Source organism: Salarias fasciatus, chromosome 14 (assembly GCF_902148845.1).
Source record: "Salarias fasciatus chromosome 14, fSalaFa1.1, whole genome shotgun sequence".
NCBI classification, from domain to species: Eukaryota; Metazoa; Chordata; class Actinopteri; order Blenniiformes; family Blenniidae; genus Salarias; species Salarias fasciatus.
The window spans coordinates 16,013,210-16,032,232 of NC_043758.1; the positions used below are offsets into that span (position 1 = coordinate 16,013,210).

Below are 19,023 nucleotides of genomic sequence, written 5' to 3' on the forward strand. Positions count from 1 at the left end.
CGTGAACCCGTACGACCTTTTGTTGTTTGGGTGGGGATGAAGAATTTAAACTTAAGTACATCGAATTTATAAATCAAAATTTAAAAAAAAAATGTATTAATTGCTAAACTAAAATTGAAACATAGCTGCACAAAATTTTGAGTTTCAATGTAGGTCAAGATAGTTCACAACTGTCCAAATTTAATTAAATAAATGTAAACAATATATTGCGGTTAAGGTTTTTGGAAGTACTTTTTTTTTCGTATTTATTCTTAATCAAACTTCAACCAAGCTGATATGAGGGCTTACAGAGAGAGTTTTGTGCTTTATATGGCTATAGTCTAATGAATAACACGAGCAAGCAGACGCAATGTACAGATATCTTTCTTGTTTAAACGCTATACTCTTTGGCAAGCATTGATTGGACCAATCGGTGTGGAGGGGGGCGTGGTCTGCGGCAAACGACCAGGCAGCGAGCTGCGGAGGAGAGCAGCAGAGAGAGACGCACTTATCCCTCCATCCATCCATCCATCCTCACCGCACAACCTTTATCGGTAAGACCCGATTTATGCAATAGCCTATAGCTGGTTCAGGCACAACGCCTGCTCTGATTTTTCTGAATTACACGGCAGGGTAACAAACCTTTTCTTGCTCTGGTTTTGCTAGATAAAAAATAAGTATACCACAGGCTATTTCTGAGTTTTTCCTTAGGATTACTTTTTATGACCAAGGTGCGGGACTGTGGAGGCGTTATTTAATGGTATGGTATACATGGATTATGATACCGTAATCAACATGTGTGGGCTTTAAATAAGAGGGCGGGTGGAGGCGCACATCGGAGCCAAACATATTGATTAAAGCCTTTTTCCCGTTTGTCCAACACCCAGGGCTATTTATTTTTGTTGATGGTCGATTATTGCATTGCTTTTGTTGATTTTCTTCTAATATTCAAATCCTCCCAAACCGGTTCAACGGGTGGTTCATGTCCTTGAAACACAAGCAAAGGCGCATTGAGTGTATGTGAGTGAATTAACGAGGCAGATTGTAGTAGCCTGGACCTACCTTATCCCCACCCCACAGTCACCACACACACACACACACACACACACACACACACACACACACACACACACACACACACACACACACACACACACACACACACACACACACACACACAGACTGTGTTCAAGGTTGTTTTGATCAAAAAATATAGCAGGTTTTATCACTCAGTTAGAAATGCTGCGGGTACCTAAGAGGAAAATTATCCAAAAGAAGTATCAAATTGTAAATCCTTTTAGTACATCCTGATTTATAATACTATCAGAAAATTGTAAGGAAAGAGGTCAAGCATTTAGTGAAGAAAAAAGGAACATGGTAAAGAGATATTTCTGATGGAGCTGAGATCAACTTGTTCTAAAATAACTGATATACGTTTGAAACTAGAAAGCTTTGGGATTATTTCAAATTCCAGAAAAATTACATAAATGTTTCACTCTTTCTCTCTTGTCTCATTCTCTCAGTCCATGGCTCATCTGTTAATCTCTCCCTCTAAGATAATACCTTTTTAAATCCTCATTTAGGCCCATAGTTGCAGTTCCATATTCAGTGAAACAGAGCATCCTTTTAAATCATAATCTCAATCCCATATGCATCTGAATCACTGGGTAATCTCTGCTAATATCCTACTGTTTGCTCCCTCTGCCTGCTTACGGTGTGTGCTTGACTGTGCGTGTATGTGTGTTGTGCCTATTCCCTCAGACGCTGCATTAATTGCATTTCAATAATTAAATGTCTTTCAAATCATCCTAGCGAAACAAAACAAGCAAGGGGAGAAGCAAGTGCCTGGGTTTGGGAAAACAAAAAACAAAAAAACTGCCCTGCACACCCACTAAGGCTGCAAGCAGCTGTTAACCCTTTAAAATCTGTGTGCGTCAGTGACACAGTTTGTTGCATAGAGTAAGAGGATATCTGCAAAGAACTGCAGGTTTCCGCTCTAGATTAGATATTTTCTCAAGCTTGTTCAGTGCTTCATTACAATCTGGAGGTAAATCTGTCTTTGACCTGAAATACTACTCTTTGCTGCCCCCCCCCCCCCCTTTTTTTAAACAATATTTTATTACATTTTCAAATAACAGAACAAATAAGAAACCAGTCAGCACAAGGTGCACCCAATCACATCAACAGATTGCAATAAGGAAAAATAAAGATAATAATCAGCACACATGGTCATGACATTACACGAATTACATTCTTATCGTCTAAACTTCTTGCCCCCCCCTTTTTTTTGTAATGCAGTGGAAGAATAGCTGGTTGTGATCAGCATGAAAATCTGAAAATATATTCTCCAGAAAAGGCTTCAAAACACATTAACAACATTTTAAAGAAGATGTTGACAGTTCAAATTAGGTATTGAATCAGCCAAGTGTAATTAGAAAAAAAGAAATAGGGAGAAACTGAATTTCTATAGTTTAGTTGGGTTTTTTTTTCTGTTTTAACTCATTAAAAAAAACTCCTACTGAAGCTGCCCACCTGGACATAGGCACAGGCAGGCAGCAGGTTTGTCCTCAGCACACTCTGCTGTAGCAAAGACACAAGGGAGTAGTCTGTACACGGAGAGAGCAACGAAGTTCACAGAGAAAAGAGGGCATGTTTCACAGAGAGACAGAAGACATCAACCGTGTGGAAATTAATTGGTGATTAGGTAACAGATCTGAGCACTTGGCACACAAATGTATTGTTTTTGGCAGAATTTACTGGAGTTTATATGAAATTAGGAAATAACTCAAAATACAGACGCTATGCAGTCATTCTTGGCATTTGAAATTATTTTATATTTGTTCGGAGGTGTAACTTTCATCCATCCAACTTGGAGACCCCATCAGGTTAGATGGTGGCTTTAACTCAGCCAGAAGAGATGATCTCTCCTGAAGCAGGTATTTTCAACACTGAGCAGCGGCGGCTCTTCCTCAGTAAAGCACAGCATGCAGATCTTCCTTTAAAGGTTTTTCCTCTTGGTTTCACTTTACAGTTCTGGCCAAATGGCTCCAAAAACCAATCAATTTAAATTACTCTCCTAATTTTCAGACTGTGCTGAGTTTGGTGCTAACGCAGCACCTCCTGAAGTCAGCACCACCCGTCAGGGTTCGGTTTTGTGGGCAGTTCAGTCACCCTGATTATCACCGCCGTCATTTTTCACCTTCCCTTCGTCCCGCCCTCCTCGCCTGCCCCGACTCCTTCTCTCTCTCACCTCTGCTCCTCACCCTTTCAAACATACTGACACATATCTGCCCTCCCCCGCCCCCGCCTCCGCCCACACACAGGACTAGTTGATGGTGACCTTTCCGATATTCCTCTATCTCCCTGGTCTTTAGTAGATTTGAAAAAAAGCCTCCGGTCCTTTCACTTTTACCACTGACCCTGAATAGAGGCCGATCCAATTACAGCTCAAACCTCCGAACCCCGCTCCCACGGCACCGTGTGTGTGAGTGTGTGTGTGTGTGTGTTTCTGATCTAGAGAAAGAAAAGAGACAGTGTGTAGTGCACCTTGGCAGAGTGTGAGGCTCAGCCAACCATCTTGCCGCGCTTCTTTGCAGGAGGTCGTTAGATATTGGCTCGGAGTCAGAGCGGCTATCTGCAATGAGGCTACCTCTATTCTGGCATTCAGAGAGCCTCCATCTCCATCTGTTTGTCTGTCTTCTCCAGCTTTGTATCTTATGCTCTTTTGCCAATATTCTTTTTCTTACTCACTCACTCTCTCTCTCTCTCTCTCTCTCTCTCTCTCACTCTCCCTTCCCTCCTCCATCCATTTAACTGTCTTCACACCCCTGTGTCTCTCCCACTGGGTGTCTCTGTTAGCAGGGATTAATAAAGAGCTGTTAACCTCTGCTCGTCCTCGGTGGAGAGCGCAGTGAGCACCACGGGATTTTCAGCAGGTTTCTCATTTTGTTACTTCCTAACGAGACCGAGCTGAGATGAGGACGAACCACTGGTCATTTTCCCCTGCAGCTGGAACTGGTGCCGACCGCTCTATTCAAATATCGCTTCAGGTTGCATAAAAATATAATGGGATCAGTGTTCCAACAGGTGCAGTCAGTTGTGCTTTTAAAGATTTGCTGAATATTGGTGGATGGTTAGATAATCCTCATTACTCACCATCGTTGTGACAATCGTCCTTTCCCTATTAATTATAGAGAAATACTGTATATAGCTTAGTCATTCAGTCTCAGGCCTCCTGAATCAATCTGGGTTTCTCGTGCATGAATGTGCCTGTGTATATATCTAACGTTGCCTTCTCAATTACGGAGGAAATCTATAACACATTTCACACTTGATTATTATTTCCCATGCATGAGGAATTGAATTCATTGGATTGCCCACTTCACAAATTAAAAGCTGTAAATGAGTCGATCATGAAGTTGTCTGGGAGTCAATTCCGACTTTATTTTTTTTTCTCTTTCGTTTCTATTCTCTCCTAACTCAATTTAAAAAATGCCATCTTTTACCAGCTCCAATCATCAAAAACACAGCTGGATTTTAAATGAACAAAAACATATCTGTCATGATTTGCATTTTGTTTGTGCAGTTCACATTATGTGAAATATTATTTACAACCGGAGTTTCTAAATTGTCACATTTCATTAAATATAACATGTCAACCAACAGCTGTGGAGCCTTAAAAAAGTGTGAGAAACTGAAATGAAGTATGATTGAAATCCGTCTGACCTGGTTCAAGCTGTTTTACAGTCACAGCTTTGGCTCACTTGAATAAAATAAAGTTATTTTAACACCACCACCCCTCCCTTTTTTTTTAGAAACGACTATCTCCAGTCAAAACGGTGCTGTGAAAAAGGTCAAGTACTAAAGAGCCCCTCAAACACCACTAGTCACAACAGCGGTGAATTGTTAAAGGCACTAGTATTAAATCTACTCCTAACTTTGGTCTGCAGAAGGATACAGGTCCAGGTTTGCTGTTTTTTTTTTTTGCATATTTCAATATTTATGTTTCATAAAAAAATATTCTTGTGTGATAATGATAGTTAAAGTGGGGACAATTTTCATACTTAGATCATGTTGTTAAGTCTTGTAAGATATATTTATCATTCACAGTTTCCTTCAAATTCCCGTGCAGCAAGTTTGTTAAATTTACACTCGTAAAAGACATTAATGTAGACATATGAAAACTTCAATACTGCTCAAATTTTGACCATATTGTTGGTCGTTCTTTTGTATCCTGAGCTCCCAAATTATGCTCCAGTATCAGGATGCTGAGACGTTTCCTGCTCCAGACAGGTCAATCAAATCAACACATCGTTCGTAGGCCAGTGATACGTGGGAACCAGGTGTCTCGTGAGGTTTGTAAGTGATTTCAGATTGGTTGTGTAGGTTTTATGAAGGTTTAGTCATTTTTATCTTGGGTTAGTGTGGCTCTTTTGCATTTGCCTTGGTTGAAGTTCCTTTACAGCATGGCCCCCATGGCACCTGGGAAGAAAAGTCGAAACTCATGAATGATAATCGAACTCTATTATCTTTGCACTGCAAAGCCCTTTACCCCCTAAATATATTCCTGGTGAAACCATGCCAGACCATCCTGCCCTTGTAAAGGGAGCATCCATTGCAGATGTCAAGCTTCTGTTTTTTTGTTTCTTCATGCTTTTAAAGATTCGGAGGGGTTTCAGGCCTCAGGTTACAAATTAGTGTTTGACTCTGAGCTAACCCCATAAAAACAAAGCCGTTTGTCTGTATGTGTCTTTTGAGACATGGATTTAATGCTTTTGTGTAGGAATAAATTAGTCCACATGCTTGCATTATGAGGATGTAAATCCCCTCAATACAACAAAATGGATGTCTGGGTGAATGCAGGTTTCGATCTAAGGCAGGAGTTTCCAGAGTGTGGGAGGATGATTCCCCCTCATGGAACCTGGTTCAGAGTTCTCTGCTCCCCCTCAGCTCTTACAGCGACTTTGTCTCACACCAAGTCGTGTTTTGTTGATTTCCTTTTTTATACTTTTAGAGATATTGATATTGGCTGTTTGAATCCATAGGCAATAAAAAATATTACTCATCTTGTGCTTGTCAGATGCTTCTAAATCACAGATCCCCTTCGTGTGTGTGCGTGAGTGCGTGCGTGCGTGCGTGCGTGCGTGTGTGTCAGAACCGGTGCTGGTGTGCAGAGTTGTTGCACTGAGAGGCCTTACGGGTGACAGAAACCGCTGAGCAGAGTAAGAAAAGAGGAAAGAGTTTATCTTCCTATATGGAAGAAGGAAGATATCTTTTAAGGGTAAGAAATTCTTTCTGTCAGCATGGCAAAATGAAAAATGTCCATCACTCGCAGTTGCCTTGGTAACCTCGGCTTTCAGTTCTGCGTGGAAACTTCAAAGCATGTGTGTGTGTGTGTGTGTGTGTGTGTGTGTGTGTGTGTGTGTGTGTGTGTGTGTGTGTGTGTGTGTGTGTGTGTGTATGTGTGTGTGTGTGTGTGTGTATGTGCTCAGTGTGTACCTGTGGATGTGAACCGTGAATGCAGATGCTCGTGTTTAATAAATTCCCCTGGCCCCTCGCCGTCTGGAGGTGTTCGGTTTAAATGGCAGTAAGGATTAACGGACGCGCCGCGGTTTTGAGTGACGTCATGTTTTAATTGTCTAAATGTCAATGAATTAGGATTACACCACGAGATTAAAGGCTGCCTTTAAAGTCCACTGAGTTTAATTGTATAGAATTCATCAAGTGGTCAGGATTAAACTCCTGCAACTTAAACCTTCTGGTCACGAGAGAACATTTCATCGCCCGGCGTCTGGTGTCTCTGCTTACCTGCGGGCATGGCTGCCAAAGTTGGGCTCCCAGTCATCAGTAACCCAACTGGCAAGAAAACGGGACCTTTTTACAGACGGCGTGCCGCAGCGCGAAAGGTCACAGCGGTGTCACCGTTACAAGTAAAAGCCAGCCACCCATGGTGTTATTATCCACTCACACATGCACACTTTGCGGGCCGACACACAGGAGTTCCACACACAATTATCCTGTAAACGACTTTCCCTGGCTTAGCTGCATGGCTGCGTCTTTTCCTGATGGAGAAACAGGGCCGGCTGTCTCCGAAAAGTTCAGCTCCCACAGCTCAGAAGGTCAGGAACATTACCTCCATTTACATCTCTGCCAGCCCCCCCCCCCCCCCCCCCCCCCAAGTCCCTCTCACCTTCTCTGGTTCGCTCTTCCTCCCTTTCCTCACAATCTCTGACTCACAGTGTTACCATATGAACTGCAAGGCATCGGGTTTGTTTCACTGAACATCATGTCTTTAAGATTTGTGTCATTATTAAAGCAACAAGGCTGCTCCTAAAACTTCACTATAAATCTGATGTGCAAATCTTTACATTAATCGTACGTTTCTGACTTGGATGCATCTAAACTGAACAGGCGGTTCAGTCTGTTGCCATGTCTCTGGCGATATCTTACAGAATTCTGTATCACAAGCATCCATTTTCTATATTCTTTATTTGTAGACTGGGGCTTTTGGGGCATTGGCTGAAACAGGGCACATATTAAGCTTTCAGTCAGTCATTAGACTCATAGAGAGAAACTGATTCACCTCCAACACACAGGAATGTTAGAGAAATGGAACAAGCCAGAATACACGAAGAAAAGGTCTATTTTATTATTTGGACATTTTATTGAATTAAATTGAAATTTCAGTTGATTAATATATTTTCATATTGTTCAATTGAATTCAGCTTTGTTTATCATCCAGTACTGAACAGTCATTTCTATTGACTTTTACAGAGAAAATTAAGAAATACTGAAACTTGTACATATAAATAACGTGTGCCTGCTCTTATGAATCCTGAAGCATCTCTGTTCTCTTAAAACCAAACAAAAGAACTTCAGCTTATTCATCTCTTTAAAATATAATTATAAAACAAAGGTAGTTTTTGCTGGCAAAACTCAGACAAAAGGAAAATATTGTTTGTTTTGAACTCTTTTCCTGTGCTCCACAAGGTTTTTATTTTTAATTACACCCACTTAGTTCGTTTTGCCTCGTTCAATAATACATTGGAGTGTCAATAACATTATAGAAGATTAAATGAACATGTCTCCTCATGCAACAGTAATTTGAATCCGTTCGGTGTCATTTATCATTTTTAAACTACAGTGGAGCTGTATCAATACAGGAGTGAGATAAGCTGTGTGTGTACACACACACACACACACACACACACACACACACACACACACACACACACACACACACAATATTATTTAGTTGCGACAGATCATTGCTGTCTTTTCATAGGATGTTTTGACAGATTTGGAAATGTTGCATCTGGCATAGTGGCACTGAAGCGGTTTATTTCGGGAAGCGAGATTGTTTGTCACATGCCAGAGCGGAGCAGGTGAAAGGACAGTACACAACAGGATGGGGCACTAATTTTCTGGCTGCTGCCCATTGTTAATGTTGTTGACACTCAGGTACATTGTCGCTGCAGTCACCTGCCATCTCACATGCACAGCATTAGCCAGCAGATTCCAGCCCTGCGCGGCCGCGCTAATTGAATTCCTCTGTGTGAGCCGCACAGCAGAAACAAAACAAACGTCTGTGTGTGATTTCACTCTTTATCACTCTCTCCGCACTCGATATCCTCCTCTGTGTCAGTGCTACATATCGTTGACTCCCCGTTTTCAGTTTTGGACTGCACAAAAACAGTGTTGCTTGGCTACGGCCGGCGCCGGAGATGCAGTGCGGCGTGCGTGCGTTCCTCGTTGTTTCCAGGAGGTAAAGAGACCAGAGAGGTGGGGAAGTGGCGAGAAGAGAAAGAGACAGAGAGAGAGAGAGAGAGAGAGAGAGAGAGAGAGAGAGAGAGGAGGGGAGGAGATCGGGGGAAGATGGATGAAATATGGATAAGAGGAAGATGAAAAAGGAGGGAGCTGCGATGGCATGGAGGGATGAGGGGATGGAGGGTGGTGAAGAAGAGGAAGGGGGGAGGCTTTTTCCTCACCAGTCATTCTGAGATGTAAACTCATCCATTCGCATAGGAAGTGTACTCACACACACACACACACACACACACACACACACAACATATTTTGAAGGACAGAAGCTGATTGAACTGGGGATGATAAAAATGGCTATGAAATATGTATAAGCTCATTTAGCAGTTGTGCAGTGAACAGTGCTGACTGCAGTCAGCAGGACTGTTGTTTCGTGTGTGTGTGTGTGTACAGTGTTTATGTATGTTAACGCCACACACCATCCCAGCTCCTCATCCTCACTCCAGCTCTTGTTTTCATCCCTTATAGGTCATAGTCTAAACTGAAACTGCTGTTTTCCATCTGAAAGTCTTTCTTTTTTGCAGTTTGAATTGACTGAATGACTGATGGTGTCTTCCGTTTCTCTCTTGACCTCCTGTTTTCTGTCCCATTTTCATTTCCATCTCATTTTTTTTTTTAAATCCGGTCGTTCTTCATCTTCATTTCACTGTTGCACAATAATATTCTCCACCTTCATCTCTTTCTCTCCACTCTTCAATCCTGTTTTCTCCCTTTCCACTTGTCTCTCTCTCTCTCTCTCTCTCTCTCTCTCTACTTTTGGCTCTGTCCTCCTCTCCCTTGCTGTAATCCCTCCATCCTTCCCTTTGCACCTCTTTGCCGGCCCGTCCCCCTGCCACCTCTCCAATCACTCATTTCTTGTCCCTCAACCCTTCATCCATTTATCCTGTTTTCCCCCCTTCTCTCGCCGTTCCCCTCTTCATTTCATCCCTCTCTATCCTTTTATTTCTCTCACCATCGCCTCGGTCCCCTCATCAGATCTCTCTCCTCTTCCTCCCTCCCCGGATCTTTCTGTGTCACTCAGCTCCCGGTGGTCTGTGCTGCGATGTTGATGCTGGACGTTTTGTCCCCGCTCCTCCTCCTCCTCCTCTTCTCCATCCTGTTGCCGGGCTACGGTTGCCGGGCGGCGGACATTCCAGAGGACGCGACATCGGAGTTCTCGGTCAGACTGTACCACCAGCTGCAGGCGGCGGGGGGTCAGGACAACATCATTTTCTCCCCGCTGAGTGTGGCCGTGGCCCTGGGCATGGTGGAGCTCGGCGCCAGAGGGGCTTCGCTGGAGGAGATACGGCAAACTGTGGGATTCAGCCACCTGGTGCCAGGTGGGGGGCACATTCCAGAACAGATTCACACACATCGGAGCTTGATGAAATTCAGAAAATGAAACAAAAGAAATGCAGAAGAAGTTTTTAACTTGAAAACTCTGTCAAAAGATTATATATATATACTCTGGTATGTAATACAAGTTACAGAGAAACTGTTACTTGCAGAAACTTAAGGTACTTAAATGAAGTTTACTGTTGTTGTTTGCTGTTGCTGCTTCACTAAACTCCTGTTAAATCAGCAGAAGTAGCTCTGTCCTCCTGACAAGAACTGAAAAATGTCCATTTTGCTTCCCAAATTTTTGCTCTTATCACTTAATAAATTAGAGTTTTTTTCCAACAAGCAGTAAACATTCATATTATACATCTTTAACTGACAGTACAACTAACTACATAATTATAATGGTTGTTATTACTATTTTATATTAGAAAAAAATGTCTTGTACATTATTTTTTTAAAATGAAAATGCGTATTTTAAAACTCCAGCATTTTATCTTGGCCAGCTTGTGACAATAGCTTGATCGTCCCAGTTTTTCTGAAGATAGCTTGCCTGTTTTATAGTCCAAAAATAATCAGTGTGTGGTTTTAAAGTGCAACAGGCAGCTTTGTGTGTCAGATCGTCTCGCAGCTCGCTGGAGCACTGGACAGAACAGTGTATTCTCCCACACAGAAACGTGTGCGGTGTGCAGTCTACGCAATGAGCAAGGTTGAATGACTTATTTAGACCAAAATAGCTGAGTTTATGATTTTTTTTTTGACACGTTTGCATTGTTTGTGCATCAACTAGATCTGCTTTGTGTTCAACCTGTGAACAGGGCCGGCGAATAGGCTGGGCATCCGGGGCACTTGCCCAGGGCGCCGAGCCATAGGGGGGCGCTTGATGTCACTGTGAGGCGCACCGCCCAAGTAGCGCTGCTGTGATGGCTGTTTGAGCAGCGCACTGCTTGGTTCGCGTGCACGGGCCCTTGACAAATATTGCCGACTGCCCCCCCCCCCCCCCCCCCCCCGACAACTTTCGACGATACCCCCCCCCCGCTCAACAACTCTTGCGGCGCGACACTACCACGGGGCGTCAGGCTTGCCCAGGGTGCCTGACAAGCCCGCGCCGGCCCTGCCTGTGAATAGCTGACATCCTGTATTCCAAGCTCAGTATTGTATTCAAAAACAAGAACATAAAAACAAAAGAAGTGCTTTAAAACTGGATGTACGTCGCAGTAATAGGAAGACATTCTAGCACCTGGGACTTGATGAGGTGGATACAGACAGCGCAGGGAAAATGGATTCGCAGGTTAACACAAATCAACAAAAACTCAGTCATAAAACCAGCGTAAAGCTTATTCGGTAAATGAAAACAACTGGCAATGAGCAGATTGCACAAGAAAACAATGCACAGCTGCAGCACATGGCTTCTCTAATGGGATTATATATGAACGTGTGTGTGTGTCTCTCTCTCTCTCTCTCATTCGCCCTGTTCTGCAGGTGTTGAATTCTCTTTGCTCCAGAACCTGACGACGGCGTTAACAGACGACGACGCCCACTACGTGATCCGCTTCGCAAACAGCCTCTTCCTGCAGGAAGGCGTCACCTTTAACCCCGAGTTTCTTCACCTGATGAGGAAGTACTTCCGGGCCAACGTGGAAACGGTGGACTTCAGCGAGTCGTCAGCAGTGGCCGAGCAGATCAACAACTGGGTGGAGAATCACACAGAGAGTGAGTCTGAATGAGGAGAAAGAAGCACAAAGACACGAACACAGAGAGCACAAAATAAAAAATGGTGATATAGTGTGAAAGCCACAGTTAAGAAGATTCAAAACTACCAGGAAACAGTGCAATGGAGCACATATACTAGTCTGTACTGTGACTCCAATGACTTCAGGAGAACATTCAGTGACAGACAGGATTTATCATTTTGTCACATTATGTCATATATTTGCAACAAGCACAGTCGGATTGAAGAATTAGCAGATTTAAACTTGATTAATTTATCTGGAAAAGGAAACCAGAAGCACTCGCTGATAATATATTTGACAATTCTGTACTACCGAAATCAAATTCCAAGATGTTGAAGTCATAAGAGACTTTAAAATCAATGACTTGTAAAGAATTTTCCAGAACATTTGAGGGAATGTAAGAAAAGAAAAAACAGCTGTCCATTTTGTTTGTCGTGCTTTAATGCCACAGTGTGTTATTTGGCTAATATGTTCTTGCAAAGTCACACTTTTAGCCCTCTCAATACCAAAGCGATGAAAACATCAGCGATACCACACAGCCTTACCTACTGCAAAGGAAGGTACATCCTGGAACACTAATGAGAATTTAACCCTCCTTGTCGCTGAAGATTTACAGGTGCTTATGGTGCTCATTAGAACTTAGAACTATTGGCGGAGGATTTTTCACACATTCATACATTTTTCACTGTGCACTACAGCAAGCGATGCTGTTGAGTTATTTGACTCTGATACGCTTCCAAACGTCCTCCAGGTAAGATCCGTGCGCTGCTGTCGGCCGAGGACTTCAGCAGCGTGACTCGCCTGACCCTGGTGAACGCCGTCTATTTCAGAGGCTCCTGGAAAAACCAGTTCAGGCCAGAGAACACCAGGACCTTTTCCTTCAGCAAGGACGACGGCTCAGAAGTCCAGACTCTCATGATGTACCAGCAGGGAGACTTCTACTATGGTATGGATGAGAACGGATCTGTCTTTGTGTGAAGCACATTTGTGGAATTCTACTTATAGCTCTTTCTCTGGAGCCCCAGATTCCCTGCTCATTTTTCCTGAAGTTATTTAATATGTTAATCTTTGATCTAAAATATTCATATTTGGAGAGTTATTCCCAGGAAAGGCTTCTCTGCGCTGCTCGGCGCTCACTCTTCTCTTCTCTTGCACAAACACCTCTGGTGTGTCGATTTGATTCCCTGGTCTGTTTTTAAAAGGCTATTTTCTTCCGTCTGAAATGCTCCCAGTGCCGTGACGACGTGTGTGAAGTTATGAATGACTGCAGTATGTTTTACTGGTATATTCAGGGCGACGTTTCGTCTGTTGAATCAGCGACAAAGCGTGTAAAGTGCATTTAGATCACTCAATCTGTACAATGCGCTGCTTGAGTAAAGTCTATTTACCGTTTCTAATAGCATTTTGTGTTTTGCCATCATGCTGAGATGTTAGACTATTTCAAAAAGAGTCCTTCACTTTGGCTTGTGCGCTTTTCTATGCGAAAAGATTTCATTTTTTTCTTAATAATCATCCTTTGCTCCCTCTAAGGTTGCTGCATTATTTTGGTGTTGTCCTTATGCGTGTAGTAAGCCTGCAGAGTGACACACACCGACGTTCACACACACTCACACATTCAGGAAGGAAAAAAAAAAAGAAAGAAAGAAAGAAATCTGTGTATGCGTAAACCATTTTGTGTGTCTGTGCAGATTGTGCATGTTTGAGAGCTGCGAAACAAGGACAGGTCCTGAGGGAGAACGCTGCATTTTAGAGCACAATCATATTGGTTCAAGTAAAATGTTTTGGGAAGCGGCATCCCATCCTCTAACGCATCGCCGCCTCGCCCAGCGCCAGCAAATCCTGCCCAGAGTGTCAAGTTAATGAAAGATGATCACTTTTAATGCAATCATTTTCCTTTTAAGCAACTTCAAAAGAAAAGAAAAGAAAAAAAACCCGGCATGCAACAGACTGGGTTCGGATCTGGATTTGGTGGTTTCTTTATAATCTCACTCTGCAAAGCCTTTACAAGCGGGATAATCTTGTGTTTTGAGTTAAAATCTATCTGGACGTCTTTTGGGTATAAAAGGATTATCTCGTGCACGCTGAGAAATACACTCCTACTTAATGCAAGTAAATGTTTCTTTCCTTGTCTTTATTAGATTTTTTTTTTTTAATCCGAGAGTTTTGTTTAATTAGACTAAAGAATGAGAGTCTGTAAAGACCGATCTCAGGGTGATAAAGCTGTCACTTTCTAGTCTCTGTATCTTAAAAAAAAAATGAGTTTCTACTGTGCGTGTGTGTGTGTGTGTGTGTGTGTGTGTGTGTGTGTGTGTGTGTGTGCACATGATGTGTAATGGCACATGCAGAATTTTTGTACATGTGTGGGCAGATGTATTTGCAATTCTAAATGTTTTTTTTTTTCATGTTCTTAAATTTGGAATCTTCCTGCCTAAAGACAGTGCCAAGTGCATGTTTATGTTAAAAAAAAAAAAAAAAAGGCATTGCTGACAGTCACACAGAAACCCAGCATCCTTTTCTGGCTTAATTGAATTTTGTGTGGGATTCCAGCGAGGCACTGCCAGTAATAGTAGGCGAGTGTGTATGTAATCCCTTTTCCTACCAAGTGGAACAAAAGGTTACAAATTGTTGCATCAGTGGCTTTTAATTCAAGCGTTAGAGAAGTGACCGTAAACACTTAAATCAATAGATCATCCCTGCATACGCATGCAGGAATATCTTTTAACACCTGTGTCGTGCGTGTTCCCACTCCGTCAGGTGAGTTCAGCGATGGCTCCCAGGAAGCTGGAGGCGTGTACCAGGTATTAGAGATGCCCTATGAGGGAGAGGACATGTCCATGATGATCGTTCTGCCTCGACAGGAGGTACCGCTCGCTTCCCTCGAGCCCATCATCAAAGCCCCACTGCTGGAGGAGTGGGCCAACAATGTCAAACGACAGAAGGTGGAAGTCTACCTGCCAAGGTGAACGATGACACATGTCTGGGTGCTATGATATGACCAGCAGGGTTATTGTGTCCCGTGCAACAGCGTCTTACTGCGCCGTGCTACAAATAGGATGTAATTTGTGAAAAGAGATGTAGAAGGGGGGGGGACATGTTTTCCCTAGCATGCCTTTTTTCCTGCCATTTTGAAAGTATAAATAAGTGATGAAACAAACAAAGGCATAAAAGGAGTTTAAAAGAGAGTTTTAGATATGAGAGTTGCTTGATTATATTAATATAAGGCCCTGGTTTTGCAGTCCTGGATGCAAGTTATTTATTGTGAAATCCAAAATTTGCAAATGAGATGTACAGCATGTGATCTTAGACTTCGTGTTCACTCTCGATGAATGAGGGTTCATCGCCCTGCTTTACCTGTTTGATGTGTTTTGTCTGTTCTGCCAACTTCAATCAGTAAGAAAGGGAAATAAATCTGATGCCCCTCAAATAAAAACAGAAATTCAGCAAATATTGTGGAAATCGAAGCCTACCAGTACTTCATGATCAGTTTCCTAAACACATGCGCAGAAACAGTGACTAACGAACTCTGATGACAAACATTGGTATCCATTCAATATTCAGCTACATAATCTGTTGGCCTTTTCTTCTAAAATCCTTAATAAATCATCTATTTCTTGGTTTGCATAATGTGAGCTCCTTTATGACTTATTTCCCAGGTTTAAAGTGGAGCAAAAGATCGATTTGAGGAACACCCTCCAGGAGCTGGGAATAAAGAACATCTTCACCAGCGACGCCGATCTCTCTGCCATGACAGGTGACGCTCAACTGCCTCGAAAACACAGAGCTTACCAAACCCACTGCGCACATCAGTGAAACGTTGACGTATTTACAAATAAAGTCTCACAAAACACTCGTAGACACAAGAGGAAAGAGCCAGCGACATTCCTGAAAGGGCTCAGGGTGCTGATTTGATATTCCCCCTTTGCAGCGACAGAGGAGTCTTTGGTTCGTTCAGTGAGGTATCCAAGGTAACTGGCAGAGAGTGGGCAGGTCAGATCTGTCACATTGTGTGTGAAAATAGATCCAAAAAGAGAGACAAATCTATCCATAGACATCGTGGGACTGAACTATAAATACGCCGGCGTGATCTGCCACTGAAAGCCACAGTAACATCAAAGCATGTTGAAGGTTCAATGCAGGGCCAACACAGAGAAACCGTTTCACTTTCCAGTCAGCAATTAAAACTAATATTCACTCCCAAACCTGGAATATTCTCACGGTTCAAGAAAAAGTGCTGCTTCATCGAGGCTGAAGCTACTCTGTTGGCTGTGGTGGATTTTGTCTCATCTTGTTCTCGCTAAAACATCCCGGGCTTGACTTGCTCTCTGAGGACGGGGTTTGTTTTGACAGGCAGGTAGATAAAAGGGGGGGAGGCGTAAAAAGCTTTAAATCTTCGGGGAAATTATTGTTCTGGATTGTCTGTCTCAGCTGACATCACATTTTAAAAGGTGCCACCTGATGGGATCCCTCCTGTCTGCTTTGCAGCATTGAATCAACAGAAAACAGCCTTTTACTTTGACTAACATGCTTTACACCAGGAGCCTTGACCCTCTCAGCAGTGGCTTCCTGACGCTTCATTATTATTATTTTTTTACAGTAAACAATCTTTTCAAGGGAGTCTTACTGTGTAGTTTATTAAAATCACACTTAAAGAGTAGAATTTGTCAGTATTTTGCACATTTAATGAGTATATATATCACATGAAACTGCGTCACTTTACAGCTCCGCAGCCCTGAGTAAACTTAACCACCAAACTAACAATAGTAACACAAGCCTCAGTTGTATTTAATGTCATACATAAAACATCAACTAGTTTTGCAAGAAAAGTATGAACAAAACTTTCTAAGCTTTCTTATCTGAATTTCAAATGAGGTTTTTCGGTGGAGTGAAAGATTCTCTTTTGATCGTGCAGGTTGCAGAACCTTCCTCCAGACCTTCAGATGTGCACGCCTCACCTTTTGTGCATCACTCTCAGATTTCTTGTCATGAAGATGAGGCAATAAGCTGTGGTTCTGTGTGTGTTTTGCAGATGGTAAAGATCTGTACATTGGCAAAGCAGTGCAGAAAGCCTACCTGGAGGTGACAGAGGAAGGAGCAGAGGGAGCCGTCGGCTCAGGTCTTTTTCAATAAGAAGAAGAATTCTTCTGTTATGTGACCAAACGTCTTTCAGCTACAAACTTTGACAAAATGACAATATTCTCTTCTGTCCTTTTTTGTTACTTAGGAATGATTGCCCTGACCAGGACCCTGGTGCTGTACCCGCAGGTCATGGCCGACCACCCTTTTTTCTTTGTCATCAGAAACAGAAGGACAGGTGTGTGTTAGTCCAGTGTTCGGTCTTGAAGCAGTCACCAATGTTCAAGTGACTTTCACTGGCAACCAAACAACCTTTATTCAAGTATTCATGATGCAATGTGCTTTAATCTGACTTTATTTGCTTCCTTCTCCAGGGTCCATCCTCTTCATGGGCAGGGTCATGACCCCTGAAGTCATCGAGCCCAGCGACCATGACTTTGACTCCATGTAACCTTGCTGTGGGGTCAGTCAGCAATCTCAGCCAATCAGAACCTGACGTCATAAATTGCTACCTATCGTCTATCACCATCTTCAGCTGTGTTTTTTACTCTTTATGGGGAAAGAAAAGTATTTAAACTGAATATTATATGATATATTCTATATTGAAACATGACATATAACACATCATGTGTCTGTGTTTTGATACTTGGAAGCTTTAAATTCTTGGATACAGACATGCAAAATGAGGAAGCTGTAAATATTCTCAAGTACAAGTTTGGTTTGTATGTCAGCGAGAACAACACATGCTATGTAATCCACGCACAACCCCTTTAAGTTCAGCAGCTTTGTACTCACTTGCACCCACACACATACACACACACACACACGATGCACAAAAGTATTTACTCCTCCTCCTCCCGATGCAGCAAGTGCAGGTCGTAAGTTCCACGTTTTAATTACACCCTTGTACATTTGACTTTGTGTTCTATATAAGCTCAATATTTATTGCAGAGTAAACATGTGCAAACATTTTGTCCTTATACGATAAATCTTAGTAATATATTTGTTCCAGACAGTATTGAGACATTTCCACACTGTAGGCACATGGCTAAACTGCTGATGAACTAATATGCCTTATCACACCTGCGTGATTGATGAAAGCTCCAGCTGAGGAGGTTGTAACTACAAGGCAAGTTTTAATGAGGATGGACTGGAGTATACAGGCCCACTGGGAAAAAAAAGATCTGCTGCACTGTTGTGGATGCACATACAGGGAGAAACAGTATCACCAGCTGTATACAGTCTTTTATCCAATAAAATATGAATGTGTACCCATTAAATATTATAAACATCCTTCTTTATGAGTAGAGGTTGTTTTTATTTGTATGTTCCTGTGACACAAGGACACACCGTGACTATGAGGAATGCAAAGCCTGATTAATGAGTGAAAAAACAACTTTCAGATTACATCTAGATTTCCACTGGGCCGTGCAAGTACAACACAGATCATTACAATAAGACTTGTATGCAGATATGGCTTAAATCTCGTCACCTGGTATGGAAAATGTCAAATGTGTGATAAAACAGGTGTCCACTTCATGACAAAGTGTTGGTGCTGGGTTTGATTTCCAGGAGGCCTTCATCAGTGTAAGTTTTGATTTTGGAGAAGTAACAAACACCCGGAGGAAAAGCTCTTCTGTTTGTTGGGGTTTTTGCACCATCAGCTTCAACACTAGCCTAAATGAATGCATCATAAAGGGAACATATTGAAATTCTTTAATTTGTTGCTTAACTCTGCAGTGTACATTTTTCACCTTGACTTGCTCAACCATCCAACCCGCAGCATATATGCAGCGCTGCATCAGCAACACACATAAATATATCTTAAAATGTGTGTGAAATTGCCTCATCATACCTGAAACTTACATGAGCATACCTGTTTCTCTCGGCACCAAATAAACCCTGAATGAAAGCATCCACAAACAGACGCTCCTGCAACAAGCTGCAGAGAGACCTGCTGCGATGTGCAGACTGCCGTCTATCTCCAGCCATTGTTTCAACGACAGCAATTATCTGTGGCGTGATTACAACACGAAATGAGACGTGCAGTACAAGAACAGAACAAACGAAATCCTTTAAATAATGCACACAATCAGCTGCA

At 42.4% G+C, this 19,023-nt stretch overlaps 1 protein-coding gene across 2 annotated transcripts; it reads left to right on the forward strand.

Annotated features, from left to right (window-relative positions):
• The first annotated feature begins 437 nt into the window (after positions 1–437).
• serpini1 (serpin peptidase inhibitor, clade I (neuroserpin), member 1) lies at positions 438–17,892 on the forward strand. 2 transcript variants are annotated; one of them, XM_030108078.1, is made up of 9 exons: positions 438–533; positions 9,821–10,118; positions 11,599–11,829; positions 12,601–12,795; positions 14,604–14,808; positions 15,503–15,600; positions 16,876–16,962; positions 17,071–17,160; positions 17,297–17,892. In XM_030108078.1, the coding sequence occupies exons 2-9, from the start codon at positions 9,842–9,844 to the stop codon at positions 17,371–17,373; spliced, it is 1,260 nt and encodes a 419-aa protein (XP_029963938.1). In that variant the 5' UTR covers positions 438–533; positions 9,821–9,841; the 3' UTR covers positions 17,374–17,892. The 2 variants fall into 2 exon arrangements, with proteins under 2 accessions (XP_029963938.1, XP_029963937.1); XM_030108077.1 differs by having other exon boundaries at positions 454–533; positions 9,775–10,118.
• The last annotated feature ends 1,131 nt before the right edge of the window (positions 17,893–19,023 follow it).